The sequence below is a fragment of the Rousettus aegyptiacus genome, unplaced genomic scaffold (genome assembly GCF_014176215.1).
Source record: "Rousettus aegyptiacus isolate mRouAeg1 unplaced genomic scaffold, mRouAeg1.p scaffold_m13_p_2, whole genome shotgun sequence".
Classification (NCBI taxonomy): domain Eukaryota; kingdom Metazoa; phylum Chordata; class Mammalia; order Chiroptera; family Pteropodidae; genus Rousettus; species Rousettus aegyptiacus.
Window position 1 is genome coordinate 114,754,803 of NW_023416295.1, and position 24,139 is coordinate 114,778,941.

The 24,139-nt window shown below is 38.1% G+C and overlaps 1 protein-coding gene across 6 annotated transcripts in view; it reads right to left on the reverse strand.

Moving 5' to 3' along the window:
• The window catches only part of TRHDE (thyrotropin releasing hormone degrading enzyme), a 328,473-nt gene extending 304,711 nt beyond the window's left edge, over positions 1-23,762 (reverse strand). For 5 of the 6 annotated variants that reach the window (XM_036238037.1, XM_036238036.1, XM_036238038.1 and 2 more), the window contains exons 1-2: positions 22,577-23,762; positions 10,782-11,055 (exon numbers count right to left, since the gene is read on the reverse strand). In XM_036238037.1, the coding sequence (XP_036093930.1) occupies positions 10,782-11,055; positions 22,577-23,478 (1,176 nt within the window). In that variant the 5' untranslated portion in view covers positions 23,479-23,762. The remainder of the gene's footprint in view (positions 1-10,781; positions 11,056-22,576) is intronic. The other variant, XM_016148369.2, reaches the window with a different exon arrangement.
• Between the last annotated feature and the right edge of the window lie 377 nt (positions 23,763-24,139).

Below are 24,139 nucleotides of genomic sequence, written 5' to 3' on the forward strand. Positions count from 1 at the left end.
GGGAATGCAGTCTAGCTCAGTACAAGCTCCACAGCTCAACTGCCTGGTCTGAATGCTGATGATCCACTGCTGGGGCACATAATCATGCACAAGTTAGGTGTTCACTCACTCAGTGCCTCAATTTCTTCATCTTAAAAATGGAGATAAGAGCTCTTTCCTCAAAGCATTAAATGAAGCATTAAATGAATTGATAGTCAGCACAGTGCTAGTAAGTACTTGATAAATGATATCTGTATTTATGATATTTTTGCTTACAAGATATACCCTCCCCTTTCTTGATAACAGCCTACTTCTTTTTCTTTGAGAAACTACCCCTCCCCAGATTCCCCTTGTCCCTGATAAATGTACTGATGAAGGAACCCCAGCATCTACATCATCCCTGGAGGTGGACATTCTATTCAGGTAAAACAAATTGCTCTCTCTGTCTCCTGGGATTTAAGGACTGCAGCTAAAATAATCTAATGACAATGCCCCCAAGAGATTGTTAATTGCTATCTGCTGTCTAGATCCTCAAGGCTATCCTACCTCACACATAATTGTTTAATTCTTCATTTCTACAAGTTGTTCAGAATCCCACTATTGATTTCCTCTCTTGCTTAAGTTTTCCTGAGTTGCTTTCAGATATTTTCAACCAACTGGCTGATATTAATCTTCTCACTTTGAAGAAAACCTCGGGATCATCCCTTCCTTGGACATTCTCTTCATCTCACAAAGAAGGCTCTCTAATTTGCCTTCCACCTACCCATAGCCACCATCTTTCAAGATCCAATACTTTTTGATAATTACCTGTGCCTCATTGATCTCTTTCTCTATTTTTCAACACCTAACATAATGCCGAGTTTAGCTTCCCTTTATAAAAAAAAAAAAAAATGCTTGTACCATTCAGTGTATAATAGTGTGTTTGTCATGTCTTGACAACTGACTCCTAAACCCCTTAGAAACCAAATTTATAACTTACACAATGTTTTATGTATAGTATTTAACATGGTGCTAAGCCCAGAGAAGACAGTCAGTATCTATTAGTTTTTGATTAAGGTTAATTACAAAAGTTTAGAATTTTTCCTCTCTTTGTCACTCGAAGTCCTACATCTGTGTCAACTTCTTATGAATTCTGCCCTGTCTGTTATTTTTGATCTTCTGAATTATACCAGATTTTTCTAAATATCTATTTATTATTAAGCACAGTTGCTCAATATGTATTTGTTAATAGATGAAGAAATGTTTTTTTATGGTTTTAAGAAATATGGTAGAAATAAGTAATTTTCAGTGCCATGAGAACAGTATGTACGGATAGTGATTGGTTTTCGGCATTCTCCATTCCTCCCCAGAGTAAACCTAATCAGAAAACGGCAGCATCTCACAAATCCCACAAGTTTCTTTCCTGCCATCTGGTCAGAAAAGGAAGTCATGAAACATTAGTAGGTGGCAGTGGCTAAGGACAGACTGTACTGCTCGTACTTTTGATGTCTTCTTCCACTCCGAATATTCAGTTTTACATATCTGACTGAATGCAAAGGCTTTCCAAGAAAAGTATTTGATTTTTCAGCAAAGAAATTTTCTTTGTTTCCTGCAAGTTCCATTCGCCAGAAATATTAATATATCTCAACCAAATATCCTCGTTAGTCTTTCTGAAATTTGACATCAAATCCTATAAGAATCATTTGAATCTGAGTAACATAAACCTTTAGAATATGATTTGTTTCATTATTTGCTCTATAGCATTGTTACCCACAGATTTTTTTTACTTTTACTAAGGCTCTTAAAATTGTAGAAAAGTCTAAAAAATGTTAGACATTTCCTCTACAAAGACAAGCCATTAAACATCAGGTAGGTCCTAGCTACTTTCTGGAAACTTCTTCATTTTCTTCTTATAAATTCAGCTCTTCCAAAATCTAAAAGTCACTTACGGTAGGCTCTTCGTAGATGTGTTTTCTCATCCCTTTCCTTAACTAGCACTCTTAAAAACATAGTCTACAATCACCGTATCCATTTCCTCACTATATACTCACTCCTTCACAGAACCTATCAGCTCTGTTCCTACCGCAATAATAAAATTTAAAGAGGTTCATCAATTATATCTTTTTTCTTTTAACTTCTCAAATTCCTTGACTTTAATAGACTCTTGACCTGGTTACTTTGCCTGCTGACAATAATGTAGACCTGAAATGGGTGATCCAAGCTTAGTTTGGGCATATCTCTGATGAAACAGAAATGAGTTGGGTGCCATAATGCCAAGATAGGCATGCACATGGCAGCAGACCATCCAACCAGTCTAGAGCCACCTACCCAACAAGCCAGCTATCACCAGCTCATCAACAACACTCAGATGTGCTCCCTGGTGGCCTAGTGGTTAAAATTCAACAACACTCACAGACTGATTTTCTGATAGAGGACAGAGGTAATTTTTGGTCTTTCAGTTTATAAGAATGACCCCATTTCTTCTTCCCTAGCCAGATTCTCCAGACCCTGGACTCTGCCCTCCATTCAGTTCCCTGTTCAGCTAACAGTAAAACTTTGCCTCTTGGAACTCAACTCCTTTTAACAACTCATTTCCACCTACATCTTCCACCAGAATGCCTTAAAGTGTTACAGCATTTACTATCTGCAGTTTAATATTGGTCAAAATTACTTCTCATCAATTTTCATGCCCTACATGTTAACCTAACCAAGAGGTTTTGGAAACTACCAACATTGTGACGTCCCTAAAGGGAATTCACTAATTTAGATGTTCAATGGACTTTCACTGAGCACCTACCATTTTCTACATACATTTTCTACATATATTTTCTACATGCTAATCTTGTAAAGATGAATCAGACATGGTGCCTGCTTTCAAAGCATTCACAGTCTAGAGGAGCAATGAGGCCAGCAAGAAAGGACAATGAACTGTAAGATAAAGACTATGAGGGATGAATGTACCATGTATTCTAGGAATAGAGAGGAGGAGGATAACTAATCTGCTTGAGGTCATCAAAAAGCCTCTATTTATATTCCTAAATAGATTGTAATCTAACTCTTTTATTACTATTTCTTTCTCTAAAGACATTATATTTTTACTGCAATCTAACCAGAATGTCTAATGATGAAAGCACTGATTATTAACATGGGTATTTTTAAACTGGAATATAAGTTTAGAATACATTAACCTATAGTCTTCTATTTCTCTTGTTAAAATGTGACAAATTTTATTTTCAGTAGGAAACTACACATCAGACACATTTTAATATACACATGTTTTAAGTGTATATACACAATATCATCACTAGAATCCTGAGAATCAGAAATGTCCATTGCATGTATGGTTGTGTGTACTTTCCTGGGTGTAGGTATACATTCATATATATCACGATATCGTAAATATCGTGTATTTTTCCTATGGTACTCAGTCCACACAATTAAGCTAAAAAATATATCTGGGGCACTTGTACTAGTTTTTGGCCCAGTATCTCTTCTCCAGAAATTCCTCTTTTTTGCCACACACTCCCATTCGCAAAGTGAAGCAGAAGATGCCATGTTCCCATGATGTGACTCCGCATGTGTACTGTCTAGTCACAGTGACTAGAGATGATCATGTAACACAAGCAGGGGCAACCAACGCACTCCCAATGTGTCTGGGAACTTATAAAGGTCATGTTCCTTCCTGAGGCCTACACAGCAATATGGAAATCTTGAAGACTTTTGGCAGCAATATTTCACCGTGTGAACCAAAGAACAGAGAAAACCTGTCTACAGTGAGAGAGGAAAGCAAAGCGTTAAGAAGCAGTGACAAGGACCTGAAATAGGATATCCAAGTTTCTCTTGGTGCTCCAAGCCCAGGTGCATCTCTGACTTGAGATTCCTTGATTTCTTAATATTTTCCTAATAAATTTCTCTTTTTCTTAAGTTCAAATTGAGTTTTTGTAACGATGATATAAAGAGTATTGACTAATGAAATTACATGCAATCAGTTACAATAGTGTAGGTTGTACATCCAAGAGATTGGCCAAGGCATATGAAAACCTTCATTGGTTGTGACAGTCAATTCAGAATAAATAGTGAATCTGGAGGGTAGAACTACAGACTTTTTACTAACTAAAACCTTAAAGTCACTCTTAAGTTTTTGCCCTTTTGCTTCCTCAATGTTTACTTGTTCCTATCTTCTATCTCTCACCAAAGACTACCAATTCTTCCTTTAAAATGCCTTTCATATCTACACTATGCTATTCATTTAAATTATAACTACTCCAGCCCAGAGTTTCTCAGCTAAATGGATCCCCTGCTTCCAGTCTCCTCATGTCCATATTGCGCGTGTTTTTCTTGGGCAGATTATAAAATTATATATATCATGTCTCCGACTTTAAAATTTCTAGTGGTTCTTCCTGTTAACTGAACAATATCTTAAAATTCAACCAGGTATCAATCTCTTTAACAATCTAGTTCCCATTTACCTCTCAAACTTACATATCACTATTCCCATCTATGACTTCTGAAAATCTCATCAGTTTAATTGTCAGAGTCAGTATAATGTGTCAAGCACTGTGTTCATAAACATAATCTCCTATAATACTTACAACAACTGTGGTGGTTTTCAAATGAGTCTGCAAATTCTTTGACACTGCTCCCATTGAAAGATGGGGTCTAAGTCCCTTGCGCTAAAGTCTGGGCCAACCTAAGTTTACAACTAACAGAATGCCCCCAAAATGACAGTTTAACTTCTTAGGCTAGGTCAGAAAGGGTAATATAGCTTCTGCCTTGATAAAAAGAGAAAGAAAAAGATGATAACTAATACAATCTATGTAATCATTTATAATGGAATGAACAGGCAGTGTAAATCTCTTGGCACACTCTTTTGGAACCCTGAATCACGAGCAACAAGTCTGATGACATTAGACCACTACGTTATAAGGTAGCTCAGGATACATGGAAAGACCACTGATAGATGTTCCAGATGAGAGCCCCAAACGAAGCCTCCAAAAACAGCTAACATCAAGTAAAGACACTTAGTAAAAAAGCCCCTGGATAATTCTGGCCCTCAGCTGAGGCATCATAGGGCAGAAATGGGTCATTTCCTGCTCTGTGCTGTTCATATAAATGACCCATAGAATCCGTGAGCATAAAAAATGGTTACTTGTTATTGCTATGTTTAAGAGTGATTTCTTATTCAACAATATCAACTGGAACCAATTTTAATACCTGGAAATGGAGCATTGCCATAACAAAAGCTTCAAAATATGTGGTATTGGCTTTGGAACTAAATTGTCGGCAAAAGTTGGAAGATCCTTCAGGGGATTATTAGCAAAAGCTTTGTGGGCTTTGAGGAAGCTGTTGGTGAGGGCTTGAAGAATATTAAAGTGAATGACATTGGAAGCTAAAGGAAAGGGAACCTTTGTTATATAGTGGAAGAAAGTTTGTCAACACTGTTGCCCATAGTATCATAGAAAATGAGAATCGTAACTATTGAACTATATTTTTTCTAGTTAAGGAGATTTCTAGGAATAACGCTGAAAGCGCCACCTGGCTTCTTCTCACTGGTCATGAAAAATGTGATAAAAGAGAGAAGAACGTAAGAAAAAACTGTCTAGTTTCCAAGCAAAATTTAGAATAAATAGAAAAAAGCCAGAATATGCTGGGCTTGAAATTAAAACTCTTTCTTCTTCCCAGACTCTTCAGATGGCAAAAGATTCTCAAAGTAAAAAATAGCCTCAGGAGAAAAATACAGGTCACTGTCAGAAAAACACAGTCTAAAACTGAAGCCAAGGATATTTCTTCAAAAACGAAGACTTTAGACACTCTTAAAGTGATGCTCCATAGACCTTTTCAAAAAGACAAAAGGTTTTCTAAGGATCTTAAGGGTGTCCCTCTTACATTCTCCCTGTTAAATAATACAGCATCCAAGAATGTTAAGGGCAAAAGTCCTAGGTAGACAAAGACTCATTTTAAAAAGACCTGTGTGTATAGTTTTATCTAATGGAATGGATATAACTTGATACAAAAAAAAGCAAACAGTTTTTGTTTTGTTTTTTTTTTTAATATAATTATACCTGCTTGGCCTTAAAGCAACAGAGCCATTATAAAAGAAAAAGAAGCTTTGAACCCCTGATTTATTACTGGTGGGAAGCAAGCTCAGAAGGCTCTTCAATTGCAAACACATACTACTTTTTAATTGGAAGAGAAAAGATACCTCAGATGCCAAAACTAAGAGTCCAAAGTGTGAGGTCAAGTGCCAGGAAGAACAACTCAGAAAGCAGCACTGAGCCTCATTTAAGGAACTGCCAACATGTGCCCAGTTGGATTTCAGAATTCCTATGAGCCAGCAACTACTGTAACCTCTCATTTTCTCTGTTCTTGAATGGAAAGGTCTATTGCAATAATCATAATCTCATCATACCATTGTCTCTTGGGGGAGGGGAGTGGGGACAGATAATTGTCTCCTCAGTTAAGAAGTTTTCAGACAGGAAAAAAACACACCCAAGAAACCAAACCCAAGTAGTCTCATCTGTACCTCGACTCAGAATTGCCCTGATGCCATATAATGGAATCAGACCTATTGGTGAGTGTATTTTGTATGTGGAATGAATGTAAATCATACATGATCAGAGAGCAATGATTTTAAAACAAGGCCACAAAACAAAATTCTTTGACACACCCCATTGGGAGGGTGGGTCTATACTCTCTTCTACCAAATTGGGACCATCCTTGGTGACTTATTTGTAGCCATTATAAATCAGTAGAAATTATGCTGTGTGACCTCTGAAGATAAGTCAAAAAAAGGTCATATATCTTCTACCTAGTTCTTTGGTGACTTTCCCCTTCAAAACTATTTTACCATGTAAGAAGTCCAATCGCCTCGAGGCTGTCATGCTTTGAGTAAGCCCAGGCCATGTGGAAAAGCCACATATAAATGCTATGGCCAGCAGCCCCAGCTGACATCACAGAAGACTGGAATAACAACCACCAGACCCATTAGTGAAGACAGTCCAGGTGATTCTGGCCTCCAAGCTATCAAGTCACCCTCTCATCAAGATTCTGAGGCCCCTGACACCACTGATAAAAGACAGTGTCCCATTGTGGCCTTCCAAATTCTGGACCTACTGAAACTCTAAATATAGGAAAATGGTTGTTTTATGCCACCAACTTCTGAAGTAGTTTTTCATGTTATGATAGTAACTGGAACAATAGTATAAAGTAAGAATTCATACTCTCAGTTTTCAAATAAGAAAACCAGGATAAAGAGAAGTTAGTTAATCAAGGTCACAGAGAAGCAAAGCAAAAATTCTACAACAGACCTATATGATTCTAAAACCCATATTTATAACCATAAAACTACACTATTTCCCATAGATATCCCTATCTCTTCATCCTTTCTTATTAACTTTTCCCCTGCCAAGGATTACATGCCCACGTTTATCTGCTTCTCTAAGATCAAACCACTATTCAGGGCCATATTAACTCCTATCTCTTCCATGAAACACATGCCTTGCCTCTAACCCTTAGCAATTTCTCCCTCTTCAAAACTGTCTTAACTTATTTTTCACAACTTTAATTTGACAATTAGTGAATGCTAGTAACACTAATTCACAGATGATGAATTCATTGTTTTTCTAATGCACATTCCTCGGCTACCCTCTTGAATTATGTCCCTAGACAAGGGTTGAAAATCCAAATGTCTACAGAATGAAAGCATGTAATATGCAACAGTGAAGTGGACTAGATGCAAAAGGACAAAAGTGGTCTTAAGTTACACTGGGAAGCAAATGCCCCAAGTAAATGGGTTGGCCACCACTCGGCTTCAGCACACTGCTTTTCTTCATAGCATATATCACCCACCACCTGACATAGGATGCATTTATTTGTTTACTGTCACTCTCTCCTCATTAAGATTTAAATTTCTTGAAAATAGAGACCTTGTCTGCTTTGTTCACTGCTATATCACCAGAGCCTAGAACAATATCTGACACTCAGTCAATAAATATCTGTTGAAGGAAGAAATGAATGAACGAATACTGCCAAGCAATAATGTTGGCCCAGTGATCTTCCAATTTTTCAAGAGAAGCTAGAAATAATTTTATGTGCAATATCCCAATTTTTAAATGCTAACAATTAATTAGAAAAATGTTAAGCCATTTTTGGGATGAGTAGACAAAACACATATGCAGGCTCGAATTCAATCTGAAAGCTACATCCATAATCTCTGTCTAGAGGGATCTTAGACTGTTTTTTATCTTTCTAATTACTTAGGATAGTGCCTTACAGAGTGTAGATAACTTAATAAGCAAATAATGATGATGCTTCAAATATGCACACTTGAGGCACTGTTACAATTCAGCTGTGTTTTATTAAGATGCTACTCAAGTTGTTCTCTCAGTTCCCAAAGGAAAGTGCTTCAGTTTCTGACCCAAAATGACCACCTGGACTTCACATAGCCATCCCATTTCCAAGATTTTAAAGCTAAACTTCTACTCGTTCCAGCTGTGAAAAGTTGAGAAATGTCATTTTTATGTGCTCACAGTAATAAACGGAACATATAATAAAGGGGAAAGGCGATGAAAAAAAAAAAAAGATTGACAGAAAAAGAGAACCAGGTTTTGAACCATATTTCCACAGTTATAAGGTTCCTGATGACAATTTTGTTTTCCTTTTTACTATTCTTAGTATCTTTACATTTTACAATACAAAATTTTATTTCAGTTGACCTTTCCATGTTCTCTAGTAGCATGTTTCATCTTTCCTACATAAAAATGAAGGAGGAATTTTAAAATGTTTACTAATTACTTAGATTCTTAAATAATAAAAAGTCACATCTAAATAATTAGTATGTGTCTGGTTTTAAACCTGGGTCACTTCAGCAGCAAGCATAATTGCGGAGGGCTGAAAACATATTTAAGAAAACATACTGAGAAAAAACATTTCCATTGTACCCTATGCTGCTAGCTGACCCACAACAAGTCAATCATCAACTTTTGAAGATGTAAAAGGAAAGGAGATTCAGGTTCTTTTTTTCTGTGTGGTCTAATGTATACAGCCTTGAAATATCCGTAGGAGACATCAACAAACATCAGAGGAATTCAACCTATCAAATGAGTATAAGTCCGAAAGAGTAAAATGTCATCTAACCCTGAGCCAGCATTTATGATATTATTTTAATGATTATGTAGATGAATTTGCTATATGTACTTCTTCGATAATGGCATTAATTTTGTATGCAGGCAGATTTTATTTTTTTAAGTAAGCTCCACAGTGATTTAAATTGAAAGTAAAAGTGAGAAAAATTTATTTAGCCAAACTTATTTTTCAGAATTTAGGTTATTATAGGATTATGAACTTCCTACAGAATAAGAATTTAGACTTCTATTCACTTTTTTGTTATGTTCTAGCAACACTAAATATGAAGGCCACTGGATGGGAAGAATCACTACTTGAATTCTATTATAGACACACAGGTGAGACAGTGAAACAGAGCTCTTAACGCTCAGAGCAGAAAAGCCCAAAATTTAGAATGAGACCAGCAAAGGTTTGACTTATGTCTCTACCACTTGCTTACTTTGAGACGCTGGGATAGTTACTTAATCTCTTTAAGCCTCAATTTACTTTACTCATTTGGCAAAATGGAGTCATAATACCTTTCCTTAGGATTGACACAAAAATTTAAATAAATGCATATTTATTATATAAGCCATCGAAATGAAAAAGGAAGTTGTTAATTCAGCATGGCCGATGTAGCCTGACTAATGCGATACAATAGCATGCAAAAAGTGCCTAGAACACCATGGCATCACAAATGGTAGCTGTCGTAGAGAGTCTGACTGATTCTTATTATAAATTTAATACAAACAGTAATTTTCCTGCCTTCTGATATATCACCCTTCCCTAAGCACATATTTTTATACACTTGGGTGCTGTGGGCTAAAAGAAGCTTTATACCTTACAGAAATTCTAGCAAATTGGCAGAAGAACTTACTTCTGTACAAAAATGTTTACTGGAGCATTGTTGTTAAACATTGAAAATCAGAAAAATTAAAAAGTTAATCTACAGGACAATGACAAATTTCAGTATTTTCATTCAACCATTCTATTCAGATGAACCGCAAAAAATATATATAATTTTAAGTAAAAAAATAAAATAAAATGGAAGTTGCAGAATAATATCTATAATATAAAACCACATATAAAATTTTAAAGCATGACATGTATTATAAATGGAAATACACATACCTAATAATTATATAATAATATGCATGGAAATGGCAAACACCAAATTCAGGAGAGGAGTTAACTCTAAGGAAGGGGACAAGGCATGAGATCAGGCAGGAATACACAGGGAGCTTCAACTCTATCCAATGTTTCACTTTCTCAAAAATTGAATTAGACTGAAGCAAAGATAGTAAAATGTTTAGATTCTATAGACCTCCCTAGTAGGTATATGGAGGGTACAATGTTAATTCTCCATATTTTCTGTATATTTGAAATACTTCACAATAAAAAGAAGCAGCTGTCCCAGTAATACAAATAGAAACAGACAATTTCCCAAAACAGACAATAGCTGTTCCAGAGATAGGAGATGAAGAGGAACAAGGATAGCAGGGCTGGGAAGGTGGTTAAAGGAATAAGAGGGTTGGGCATAAAAGAGATATTCCTCTCTGACTCTTTGAAACTAGGAAGATAATTTTCCTCCTTAGGGTTAAGAAAGTAATCCAGCTACATAAATGGGAAGAGGATAGGAATGATTCATTATTAATCCAGAATTAAGGTTACTTTACAGAGTGTCTATCATTCAAAAGCATCATTAAGTTTAAAATACTTACTACAACCCCACTCTTGGTGGTAGTCTCTCTGTATGTGAAGTTGCAAATAGCCCAGGCTAAATAATATGTGGACATGAGCGGGGTCTGTGAAAAGTGATCCGTAACCCATCCATCTTCCTCAAACACGGAAGTTTCCACTGGCATGTTGGATAAAGATAAATAGGTTGCTTGATGCTTGATGCTGATTTTAAAAGTAGCTTTGTAGATAGGCTCGTCGAAACAAGGAAATGCCTTTCTGGCATGTGTAGGTGAAAACTGAGTAACACCAAGGAATCTGGAAAAGAAAATAACATTCCCAATTATATTTATGGCTTGAGTTATAACCGCTTCACACACTTCTCTGATAATATATTTTTGTCAAATTGCAAGACACTATTATTTTCTGAACCAAAATTAGGTGTATGAATAGCATGAAAGCACAACTCATATACATTTCCCCCAAAATAAAAGTTCTCTGGGAAAATTTTTGTCTCATTAAAGTCTCTAAACCCAAAGCACTGCCTATTGCATGAAACATTACAACCTACAAAAAACAAACAAACAAACAAACAGCAATCAAAAAAAAAAATTCATTGGCATCACATTGCAAATACAGAAAAAGAATAATTCTCTTTTTTTGTATGCCTCACTTTCCTCCCCGAAGCTGTACATCACATAAAGACAGTGAAGCTAAAATCTAGAAGTTGTCATCAGGAATATATAGAACATATACCTTCACACTGGGAAACATCTGTGCCCTCAAATTTTTGCAAGACATGGCCTGATTTTATTAAGAAAAAATTCTTTGAAACCTGACCGAACTTGGTCTGAATTCTGGCTCTACAATATTCTTAGCTATATCATCCTGGACAATTACTAAATTTCCCTAAGGTGTAGTTGTTCATTGCTTAAAAGGAAATAATCAAGCCTAACTCAAAAAAGAATTATAAATCTTAGGGCAGGAAAAAGAGAATGTAAAGCACCTATCACTGTAAATAGACGAGTAGCACCCAACGGCAGTTAATAAATTGAAGCCAGTCAAAAAATGGCAGCCACTAATTCACAGTATCTTCAAACTCTCTTAGAGTGCCATCACATATGTTTTCATTGAATAATCCAGAGACCATTGGTTTTTACTACTCATAATATATGTGTTATGTCATGAAATACAAATATAACAAATATCAATATAATAAATATGTCGATGTGTGTTTTTCTATAAAAGTTTACATTTAACTATAAAATATATATTTAATGCCCTCAAGTTTTAATATCAAGTTACAAAGTCGTTATTAAAACTCTAACTAGGAGTAACTTTTGTATTCTTTGACAGTTTAGGATTAGAAATGGAAACACTCATATTAAGTACTTTAAGAAAGACACTCTTATACATTAAAAAAGGCTATTATTTACGAAAACATTCATGACAACAGTTAAACTTTTTAAATACTAGTTGTAAAACTCTATATAAGGCAAGTTGACATCAGACCCTTTGTAAAATATCAAGAGTTCTAAAGTAAGTCTTTAAAAGGCTGTTTCCCTCATCAATAGTTCTGCCACCTCTCCCTTCTCCAGCATCCAAGGTGTACATTGTTCATCTAATACGGCACACTTTACCGCTAAGTCTGAACTTGGCCTCAAAATTATTTTCAGCACAGCACTTTAGGCAGCTACTACCAAACAATAAGGGTTGACATGTGTATTGAATCTTATTGGCTATCCCTAGCTCAAACCATGAGGTGTAAATGTTTATACCATTTTAAAATTATGAAGCTTACATTTGTCATCAAGGGCCTACCTTTTTAAAGCTTAGTTTTGAAAAAGAGAAAAATAAGACATTTTTAAGATTAATTGTATACTAACTCTAAGAGAGAGGGTTTTTGAAAGTTATCTTGGAAATAGTACTGTGCTGCTACACACAAGGCTTGGGTAAATCACTTAACTGCTTCAGCCTATTTTTTCATTAGTAGAAGGAAATGATAATGTTTTCTAGGCCTTCCTTACAAAACTGTCAAGATGATAAAATGAGATAATATATGGGAAAGTTTTAACTATAAATCTTCAGACAAATATAATGTTAAAGTTGGAAGCAATTTTAGAAACAAATTGTCCAGCTTTCATAAATTTCTAAAATGAAAAAGCAATTCCTATAGGGTTAAGTGATTTGTCCAAAGTTACACCAGCAAGTTACACAGTGCAAAGCTGGGTCTAGAATTCGCATTTTCTGTGTCTGAGTAAAAGGTAATTAGATTTCAAAATCTAAAATTAATCTTTAGTCAAAATTTATAAACAATGTTTTAATTTGTTGGTAAAAAAAAAAAGTTATTTCCAAATCTGCCAAATTCGTGGTAATAGTCTTCTCTATTATTTTCACTGTTGGTAATATAATTTTTGCTTAATGAAATATCGGTACTTTTAGTTAAAATACACCCATTTACAATTTTCTCATCATTTGCTTTTGTCCTATATAATGTTCTTGAATCTTATCTTTCGATCTTATTAATTGAAATGTCTACTGAGTTTAATCTCTCTCTACTGAGGCTCTTTAAAAGATACCTGTGGGATTACAACTACGAAAAATGGTGTTCCCTTTTAACTTTCAAGTATCTGAGAACTTCAATTCTAGTCATTGAACACACAGATATTGTCTGCTATGTGTGAGCTGTTCATTATATCAGGTATGTGTTAGGATATTTTTTAAAAAGCTATAACTATTTTTGCCCTTAAGTTATTTGCAATCTAATTGAAAAGAATATCTATACCTATATATTTCTAATAATACTAGGGGAAAAGTTCTATAAGAGTTCAATGGAGTGGTTGCAGTTAGAATATATCGGTCATTATGTAAAAGTCAAAGATGTCTTTGGCATTAAGTAAATAATGGATAGGAATTTATTAGATATAGAGGTTCTAAATACCTTTGGGGTAATGAAAGATTAATAAACCAAATACTTATGCAGAATTATGTTGTTCACGTCTCTTTTTTGCCTTACGTAAAAAGTAAATATGTCAGTAAAGCTAGCAATTGAAGGGAACTGTAGAGATCATTTAGTGACTTTTTCTGCAATTAATATTCTTAATGAATTCATACACACAGTATATATCTATGCACGGAGGGCCAACATATATTCCGATAATGTCTAAATGAGGAAATACCAATTTCACAGTCTGGTACCTAAGGACGATCACAATTGAATTTCAATTCAATATTTAGGAAATCAAAAAAAAAAAAAAAGTCCCTTGGTAAAGAAGAGCAGTTGAATTAGATTACATTTAACATCTTATCCAAGCTTGAGATCCTATAAGTGAACAAAAATTAGAAATAAAATATTTCCTAAATTTAACGAGGTTTTTAAAAATGTTAAATGACACTACCACTAAATCACTTCTTACTATATTCTTTAATGCATGTGCTTCTCTTAATCATTCATTTTTGAGTGTTTAATACTGAAGAGAAAAAGAAATATCTTTGCCTCCTTCCCTCAAGGAGTTTATACTCTAAAAAAAGAAATTTAACATATACCTAAACAGGAATCAGCCATGATGAAGAGGGAGAAATGTATGAAGAAACTACATTCTCCTACAGCAGAGTTTCTCAGTCTCAGCACCACTGACATTTAGGTTGGATAATAATTCATTGCTAGGGGCCGTCATGTGCACTGTAGGATGTTTAGCAGCATCCCTGGCTTCCACCACTGGATGCCAGCAGCACCATTTTTCACTAGCTCTTACAGCCAAAATTTCTCCAGACACTGCAATTGTCTCCTAAGGGATAAAACTGACCCAGTTGAGAACCACCAGCCTTAAGAACTGAAAGAAGGTTTATGGAAGAAGAAACGTAAGAACTGGTCTTGAAGCCTGCATAGTATTTTAAGACTCAGAGACAATGGGAAAGTAAGCAAGTCGACTATCAGTAGCACAGAAATAAGGCTTCGAAAAAGCTTTGAATGGCATATTAAGTTAGTGCCCTGTTTGCGCTCTTACAGATTCTGGTTTTATCAGATCTCAGTATGACCAGTCTATCCCTAAAACATCTCTCACCCTTGGTACTCTCCTTTCTAACAAAGAGTTCTAATTTCAGGATTTGTGCCTTTCACGTGTCTGTTGGGTTTCAAAAATATAATTTTATCTTCACTGCATATATTTTAGGGTTGCCTTCAATTAATGGAAGACTTCTGCTTACTGTCATTAAAACATCAAAGAGAAGTGATTTGAAGTAGAAAATGATGAGTTTGGAGTTGAGTAAATTTGAGATGAGTTAGAGGTGGTAGCAAGACACCAGGTAGAAGAAGTACCAAAAAAATAAAAATAGAAAACATTTTAACATACCATATGGATAGGAAGTATATACATAAATACAGCAAAAATTAAATAAAACAGTGGGAGGCAGAAGTTTATGGGGACGAGTATTTTGTTGTATGTTTTTTCTCCTGCTTTCTTAAACAAAATCATTTTTATCTTTTAATTAATCCCTCTATTATCATTTAAAAATTCCACTTCCAAAAGTGACATCCTGGAAGTGTCATTCTGAGAATAGCACCTTAGCATAACTAGAAAAATACAAATAACATTCCTGTATTTTAATTCTATTTTATTTAAAGTAAATTACTTAATTTCTTAACAACTTATCTATGTGACACTTTGGTTGAGCCAAGGAGAGCTTAAAGCTCTATGCTGCTTCTGAGGGATATAGAGAATTGATTTCTTCCTTTTTCCACGGAAGTTCACTAGGCAAGCTACTTGTGTCAAGTCATTATGATAAGATTCAACAGAAGTAATGCATTAATGTTGGTTGATATTGCCAACAAATTACAGTGTGTGATACAAAACAATTTCCGTTCCTTTATTTTCAGTTTGCCTTTTCATAAAGTTAAAATATGCAGAGAAAATAAACATTTGCATAACACTGTTAGTATTCAGATTGATTCATGACTTTTCACTGTGGAACCCACCAAAACCAAGAGAACCTCACAAATGGCATGGCATATTTGTGAAGTTTCCATTTGGGCTACATCTATGCATACCACACCAACAACACAGTGAAAAATGGTCTTTGAACTTAATTCTATTGCAATTGTAAATTGCCTAGTGTTACAATAGTTTAGGAGTGGTGATAACAACTCCTGAGATCTAAAGAAAAGTTTCAACACACCATTTAGTTACTATTCAACTGTTTGCAGTAAATAGACTGTTACAAGGTCATGTAAGTTACACATGTCCCATTTAAAGTTAAGGTTGTTAATCAAATGCAAATTATTACTCAATGACAAAACATTTTAAGTCAAAAAGTATGTTGTTTAGATTGTGTGTTTTTATGTACTTCAATGAGTCATTAAACCTCTGCCATTTCAGAAGAGTACTCTTGCTGAATATTCAGTACTATAAGCAAGCGTGTCATCTATTTTTTTTAAATAACCATTTTAGTAAACTAAAAGCATAATGCAATAATGCCAGCAATATGTATGTAGGAAGTGGTGCATGTGTGAATAATTGTGTTATAAAAACAGAGCATAATATTCATAATTGTTTTCCTATTTGTGTACTAAATACTCTTATTAAAAATACTGAGTATTTGATCACCATTGATGAGTATTAAGAATGCATAACATTAATGTTTGGTCCATGGTATTAAGTTGCCATAAGAATAAATAAACTAATGTCTGAGAGTCATTTGTATAATACTGGAAAGAGACAAAGTCTCATGTAAGGATTATAAAGTACCGCTACTGTCAAAACACAAATAAAGTCTTGAAAACAGTATCTAATGACTGATGTGCCTTTCCATTGGCACTTGGTTTTTCCTGTCTGTACTAACTGCCAGTGACAAGGAAGGTACCTTGCCGACCCTTCAGTCGCCAGTTTCTGTTACTCTCCCTGCTGACAGAGAGCAGTGTCATAATCAGAGAGCTGTGTGTTCCTATTCCCCACACTCTTCTCGCTGCCTCAATCTTCTCCATCTCACAGTATCTGAACTAAGCGTCGGGGTTCTCTAGCCATGAAATACTACAGTCTTTCTCTTCACTCTCTTCCCCATGGTGAAGGGGCTCTGTTTCTTCCTCTCCTGTCTTTTGAACTCTACTTAGGTGGCAAAACAAACAGCAGCAGAAGGAATGTCCACAGTGACCACTTCCTTCCACCACTGGCTTTCTAGTTAGGGGAAATCCCAAGACAACAATACTGATCCTACACGACTCAATACCATCTCAAACAGTAAGTCTCCAGCCATGGGATAATAATATTTAATCCCCACAAAGGGTCTTACCAGTTGTCAAATACTGGGCTAAGTGCTTTATTACTTAACTAATATAATCTTCACAATAACCCTATGAATAGGGTGTCATTATCCCCACTTTTCAGATGAAAGCAGCAGACCCAGAACAATTAGGAAACGCAGGCAAGGTCATAAAGTCAACAAGTGACAGGGTCAGGACATGAACCCAGGTAGTCTGGTTCCAGAGTCCCTGAACACACTAAACACACACACACTTTTCAATCTAGCAATATAATCAAAAGTGGCTTGAATCTATTCGTAATGGAGATGAAAAGTAACCAATGGTGATGATTTTAAAACTTAATTCTTTTTTTCATCCTTTTTTTTTTTTTTGAGCCATGCAGTCATGATGAAAGATCTGAATAATTAAAATAAAACTTCACCCTGCAAGTCAACATAGGTCTGCACTGAGAAGAATTGTTTCAACCAGTACCAGAGCTCCTTAAATCCTAGGACAACTCAGGCTTTCAGAGAGACTGAGAAGGTACACCTGGGGTCAAGAAGCAGGAGGTGAGCCTGGGGCCTTTCACCTCAGTTCAGCACCACACAAATTTACCAATCTCACTCCACCCTTACAGCCCCACCACCACCACCTAGCTCTGTCTGTTTGTGAATCATTTCAGATTACCCAGGAAACTGAGAAAAGCAGAGAGTATTTTTCATTTTTATAGTCTCCCAAATTCTATGTAGTAAGATGCTATCTGTTGGAGAGAGTATCCACTCTCTAGTGGCAAAAAAGCATGATTGCAAGGGACTTTGAAAACTCTGGAGGAACCCAGCCACTATTGCAAATCTGGCAGGATGTAAAGAACATGAAAAGAATTAAAGGAACAACGATGATAACGATGGTGATGATCATCATTGCTGGTGGATAGGAGGATGAACACAGGGTAATGGAGGGATACCCTTCCTGACAGACTAAAACATTTATGCATTAAAGATCATTTCTTCCTCACTCTTATCTCATTCTTTAAAGTCATACTTACAGAAGTCTTATTCTTATAAACATATCGATCAAATGTCACCATTGTCCAGCAAACTTAAACTGTTTCCTTACACTGTTGTCTCAAGCCCACCAACATACATGGTGACAAAAAATTGGTTTGAGGAAACCAATTTAGTTTGCCATGCAAACTAAATGAATATCAAGAAAGCAGTCATATCTTTGCTTGAACAAGATCCAGAGCAGACAGACCCTGTTTGGAGTTGTTTTGAATAAATAAAAACATGGGCAAACTAATTTAACTCTTTTAGAGAAAGAGTATACTTTATTACTACCCAGGGTGATCAAATCAGATGGCATCATGGAAAAAAAACATGGCAAGACAAACACCGATTACATGTACTTTTCCTCCCTGAATTAGTCATTAAATGGTCAAAGCTTTTTATAAAATACATATTTTCTAGATTTAGTTTACCGGTGACATTTTGAATTGTAACCAAAATCTAGCAGCAGTGGACTCAGTTTGGCCATATGGTTATGTGTGTCTGACAGGAAAACAATTTCTAAATCCATTAAGGAATTATATTAAAAAGTTTTCACAGAAATCAATGGTCCTCACAGATTTTTCAGTTCAGAACCTTCTATAGAGAGGCAAAAAGCTATATACACTAAAAGATATATATGCTAAACACATCACCTCACCAGAATAAATGGAAGAAATGAGGTTTCTTTCAACATAAAAGCAGTGGGGTGATTTTCTTGCTTTTATTAAATATCATGATTATTAATTCATTCCAGCAAAAGTACAAGATATTAAACCATGTACAGTAATACCACAAAAGATCAAATGCCTGCCCATAAAATCCTCTATACTCTCCACAAGATTTCTGCAAAAGAGTTTTTGCAATTCTGTTTGAGAACCACAGTTTTAATTCCTCATTTTATTTGGAGATCATGGTTTCCCTCTAAATAATCCTAGATAGAAAAAGACCTATTTTTATTCTGTCTTCTGGCACTGTGGCATGTTATAGACCCAATCAAAGTTTGTCAAAGAAAAACAGTCTCCCTTTTGAAAGTGAATAAAATATTCATTTACCGTGGGTAAATTTCCTCTTTCAATCTGACCATCTGGATCTAAATTAAGGTACCCTACTTTGAACATGGGTATGCTCGCCATCTGGCTTCCCAAAAGTGGCAATTACTTCAGGTAAATGAGCATTTTACCTAATTCTAAGCAAGTATATTCTACTACAGAATACTATGGTATAAATCTACCCCCTTTTTATCTGCCTGCTACACATTTACTTGAGGAAAAGATGAATATGTGTTCTGCCTAATGGAGATAATTATAGTGCTGTGGGTAAACATTTCAAATTTAAGAGAATTTATTTATTTGCCATATTCAACAAGTGATGAATTTTCCCTTTAGCCAAAAAAGCAACTGAAAGTTGAGGATTTGCCTTAAGTAGAAGAAACTTGGGTTTCAGTGGGGAGCTTGTCTTCTACGCCTTCTCCACTATAGTCTAGGAACCAGGAAAGGTAAGTGTTCCCTGGAAGATAAAACCAATCTCCCTCCAACAGCAGGTGGAGGCTGAACTCTCTCAGGGCTCAACGGTGTACAGCACATGATGAAATTTTCCTGCCCTCACCCAAACTTTCTCTCAGACCTCTAAGTAGTAAGTCAGAGAATTGGATATTAATGAGTCGTCTCCACATAGACTAAGTAAATGGACCGAATTGTGGTATTACTCTTGTAAATATTTCAAGTTGCTCAATGTGACTCCCCATTGGGAGATTAAATATTTATTTTTATTACAGAAATTATCTGATAATTAAATTGGCAAAACTTATGAATGACTAAAGACTAAACTAATTATTAATCGAATGAAAATTCAGAGTTTGCATCTGTGTTCTTTCAGAAGTGCATTTTAAAATGCCGATATACATTGCATTTTGAGGACAAAATCATCACCAATAAAAGTCCAATCCTGATTGAGTTCCTGATATTAGCATGTTAAAATATGCTCCAAGTAGCTATAGTAGTAACAACAAAAGGGAAAAAAAGGTTAATATATGTAATGACATAATTGTGAAATAGTTTATTTGATTTCCTTTGCCTTAAGAACTCCAGTATAGAAACATCCAAGAAATTATCATATTCACTCTAGTATTCAAGGGGGCACGGGGTAGGAAGAGAAAGAAGACTTTCTCTAAGATACTGCTTAGAAATAAAACCAACCTGGGATCTCTAGAAATATAGAATCTTGCACTTCTATCGAGATGCAGAGTTTAGCAACATATACATTAGGTTAAATTTCCAGCCAAGTTATTTACATCTTTGGAGAAAACTGAAGGAGAGAGTTTGAATACAAATATACACTAGGGGTACAAGAAATCAGTTATGGGTCAAGCAGAAACATCTGGTCTTTTTAAGAGACCTGTTAATTTGAAAGCACTAACCAAAACAAACTCAAGTCTACCAAATATATTTTGGCATGGCTCAGAAAACAAGATTTGTTGAAAGTGTTTATTTCACCACAGATTTATCAGTAATGATATGCAGCTCCCACTATTGACATTTTGATATAACAAGCTTGTTTCTAAACATAACATGCAAATTTGCCTTCTATGCCTTTTCCCCAACATTTGATATGGTTTTAAGAATACTTTTAATCTTTATTCTTTAGAATATGTTGGAGGAAGTAGTGGAAAGGTGTTTAAATTGTCTACATCTGATCTTTGGAGAATGAATAATTTATACATTCACTTATAGCAGATTTTAACTATCATAGGACTACTAAAGCACTGGGCAATTTATTTATATGAGATTACTTCATAGCACTCTATAAATAATAAAACATTTGTGTTCTCTTATAACACCAAAATTTCCCCCAGCTTCTCACACAATAAAAACTACTGAGAGTTTCCAGATATGAGCCTTGGTCCAGGGATCAGAAAATCAAAGTTTTAAGTCCCAGCTCTCCACCAACAAGCCTGCTGATCTCTGCTCTGGGCTGCTCAGAGTCCCAGTTTTCTGCAGTCGTGAGAATGAACTAAGAACAGAATTGTTCTCAGTGGCATCGTTACTAATTTCTAAGCTGCTTCTACTTCCGAGGTTGTCATTTTCATTTTTAAGTTCACTGTTAGTTGTTCACTAGCCCTATAGTCATTTAATGGAAATTATTTTAAATGAAGTTAGGGCAAAAAGCGGGTATCACTTGTTTCTTCATTCAAAATATGCTTGAGTGCTTATTACCAACAGAAACTCATAATAGCTAACATTTTTGATGGACATGCTAAATGCCAGGTATAGGGTTAAGTGATTTTCAATGCATTAGCCTACGGACACCTGCAACAATCCTATGAGGACAGCATAATGATTATCATCTCCAAATTAGAACTAAAAATATGAGCTCTAGAGCCAAACTGCCTGGGTTTAAATTCCCACTTTGTGGGCTCACTATGTGACAAGTTACGTGACTTCTGCCTCTATTTTCCCATCTGTTAAATAGGGAGTGTTGGTAGCACCTACCCCATAGGGTTCTTGTAAGACTGAGTTAATATTTGATGCTTAATAAGTATCAGGGGTAGCCATTGTCAGGAATTGCTGACAGATTAATCAACTTGCTCAAGCCTTCACCAGAGATTCAGGTGCAGCTGGAATTAGAACACAGTTCTGTTGGACTCTGAAGTCTGAGCTCTAAACAGGTGATAAAAGACCAACAACCTCACACACACACACACAAATAATAATTAAAAAATTAAAAACAAAGAAAACAGAATACAGCCCAAATCTTAAAAGCATCAAGGCACTCGCTAACGAGACATTTGAGAATGATCGCTAGCTTTCCCTCCTTTCACCACTGAAGTCATTTTCAAAGGCAGTAACTCTCGAACAAACAACTGGAATCATTCTGCGTTAAGAGAGAGCTGGTAGCACCTGCAAGGACATTTCTCCCTGTCTTTGACCATAGCAGCTGCCGCCCGCAGCTCCCAACCCCTTATTCTGTTACTGGGACCAGCTCTTACTGCCCCAAATCTCAATTTTTAGTTTCGGAAAACTTTATATAGCTAAACCCCATCCTCTGCTATATGCCTGGCAGATAATAGTAGAGGTGGGCACCTTGTGATGTAAGGGTGTAGGTAGGGAGGGGAATTTGCCTGCGCTGACAAATCTGGATTTGCGAGATATCCCGCGCTGACATCTCTCGGGGATGCGCACCTGCCCTAGCTTTTTGGCCCTCACGTATTTTCCCTCGACGGTAACTTGGCAGGCTTTCTAAGTTACACTTTAAAAATGAGCTGGGCGCCCCGCCGGGTAAGAAACTTTGACGAGATGGGGGAGGGGGGAGGGATCCATACTAGAGGAAGGGGCGGCATTCATCTCTCTCCACTGGTGAGTTTGTGGAGTTGGCAGCAGTGAGAGCCCAGGCATTTGGGAGACCCCGAGGGTTCTAGATAGTGGTCCTACCTACTTTGCTTCCTTCTCCCACCCTTCATTCCCGGGTCTTAGAAGCCAGGGGGTCCCCGGGGCTGCCGGCTGCCCTGCGTTTACAGTATTCTGCGGGGTGGGGCGGTACTCGGCACCGCCTCCCTCCCTACCTTCTCTCCCCGTGGAGCACATAGGAGCTGCGGAAGAAGCCCAAGAGCTCGTTCTCGATCAGGGCATTGTAGATTATCTTCACGTTGTAATTCCTCTGCGCGTCCAGGGTCCTATTCAGCACCACCACCAAGACCTGGGTTTGCGGGTAGAGGAAAAAGCCAGCCACCGGGACGGCCCCGGCCACCCGGTCCTCGGCCACCTGCACCTTCTCGACCGCCACCCGGGAGGCGTGTAGCACGACATAGCGGGTGGCGTTCCGGCACGCGATCTCCACGTTGACCTCCCCGGAGAAGGTGAAGTTCTCCATGAAGGCGGTGAGCATCAGATTGTAGTGTAGTGGCTTGAGGTGGCCGGACAGGCGCAGCTGCGTCCACGGCTGCCACTGCTCCTGCTGCTCCTCCGACGGCTGGGCCGACGGGGTCCCAGGGGTGGCCTCCCCGCCTGCCTCGGGCTGCGCTGAGTCCCCGCCGGCGTGGTGGTTGCGCCAGGCCGAACCCGGCAGGCTCCCGTTGCCACCGCGCGGTGGGAAGCCGGCGGGGCTGCCGTCGGCGCCCGGCGCTGAGCTCGCCCCACACTCGTCGAAGCGCAAGCTGAGCAGTACTGCAAGCATGGTGACAGCGAGCAGCGCCACGATGGACACGGCGAAGGCCAGTACGAGCCGTTTGTGCACCGTGATGTGGCGCTCGGTGGTGCGGGGTCGCACCCCCACGGAGTCTGCCCACGGGTCCGAGAGCCCCCTGCCGCCGGCCCGGAGCGCAGCGTCGTTCTCCCCCATCGTGGCCGCGAAAGGTAAGCTGCTCTTCTCAGCCCCCTCCTCCTCCTTCTTCTTCTTCCTCTTCTTTTTCTTCTTCTTCTTTTTCTTCTCCTCCTCCTGTTCCCCCCGCTCGCCGTCCAGGGCCATCACACTGCCTCCTCCTCCTCCCCCGCCCCCTCCGGCACCCCCCGCGGGCGGGCCACCCAGGCCTCCTCCAGCACCGGCATCAGAGAGCGCACGCGGGCTGAGGGCTCGACGCCAGCTGGGACCCTGGGGATGCTGATCGGGATGCTTTTAAGACGGGCTGTAGCCGCAGGCGATAGCGACCTCGACCTCGGCGACCCCCATCAGCCCCGCCTCTCTCCTGACACAGGCGGCCCAGGCGCCGGGCTGCGAGCTCTGGGACGCGCCCAACTTGGAAAGCGTCTCGCTCACCCCAACGCGCGCTACTTCTGCGGGCGCCGGGCGCCGGGGCACATGCTGCCCCCGCCCCTGTGCGCCTGCGGCTCGCGGGTCGCCCTCCCCTGAGCAGAGCTTTCGCCTGGCTTTCCTCGCGAGCCTCCCAGCCGGTCCTCTGCTGGAAAGGACAAGGAGTGTTGGAGAGAGAAGTTAAGGCTTCCGCTTTCGGTCCCTACTCCAGCTGCGGCGTTCAGTCCTCTGGGTGGGATGTGCTCGCGGCAGCAGCGGCGGCGGCAGCAGAGGAGGCGCCCGAGCCATGCACCCCGCAGCCGGGGGAGAGAGAATGGCCGGGGAGGAAGAGACCGGAGTAAGCCAGCTGGGTGAAGTCCCAGGGCCGCAGTGCTGCGCC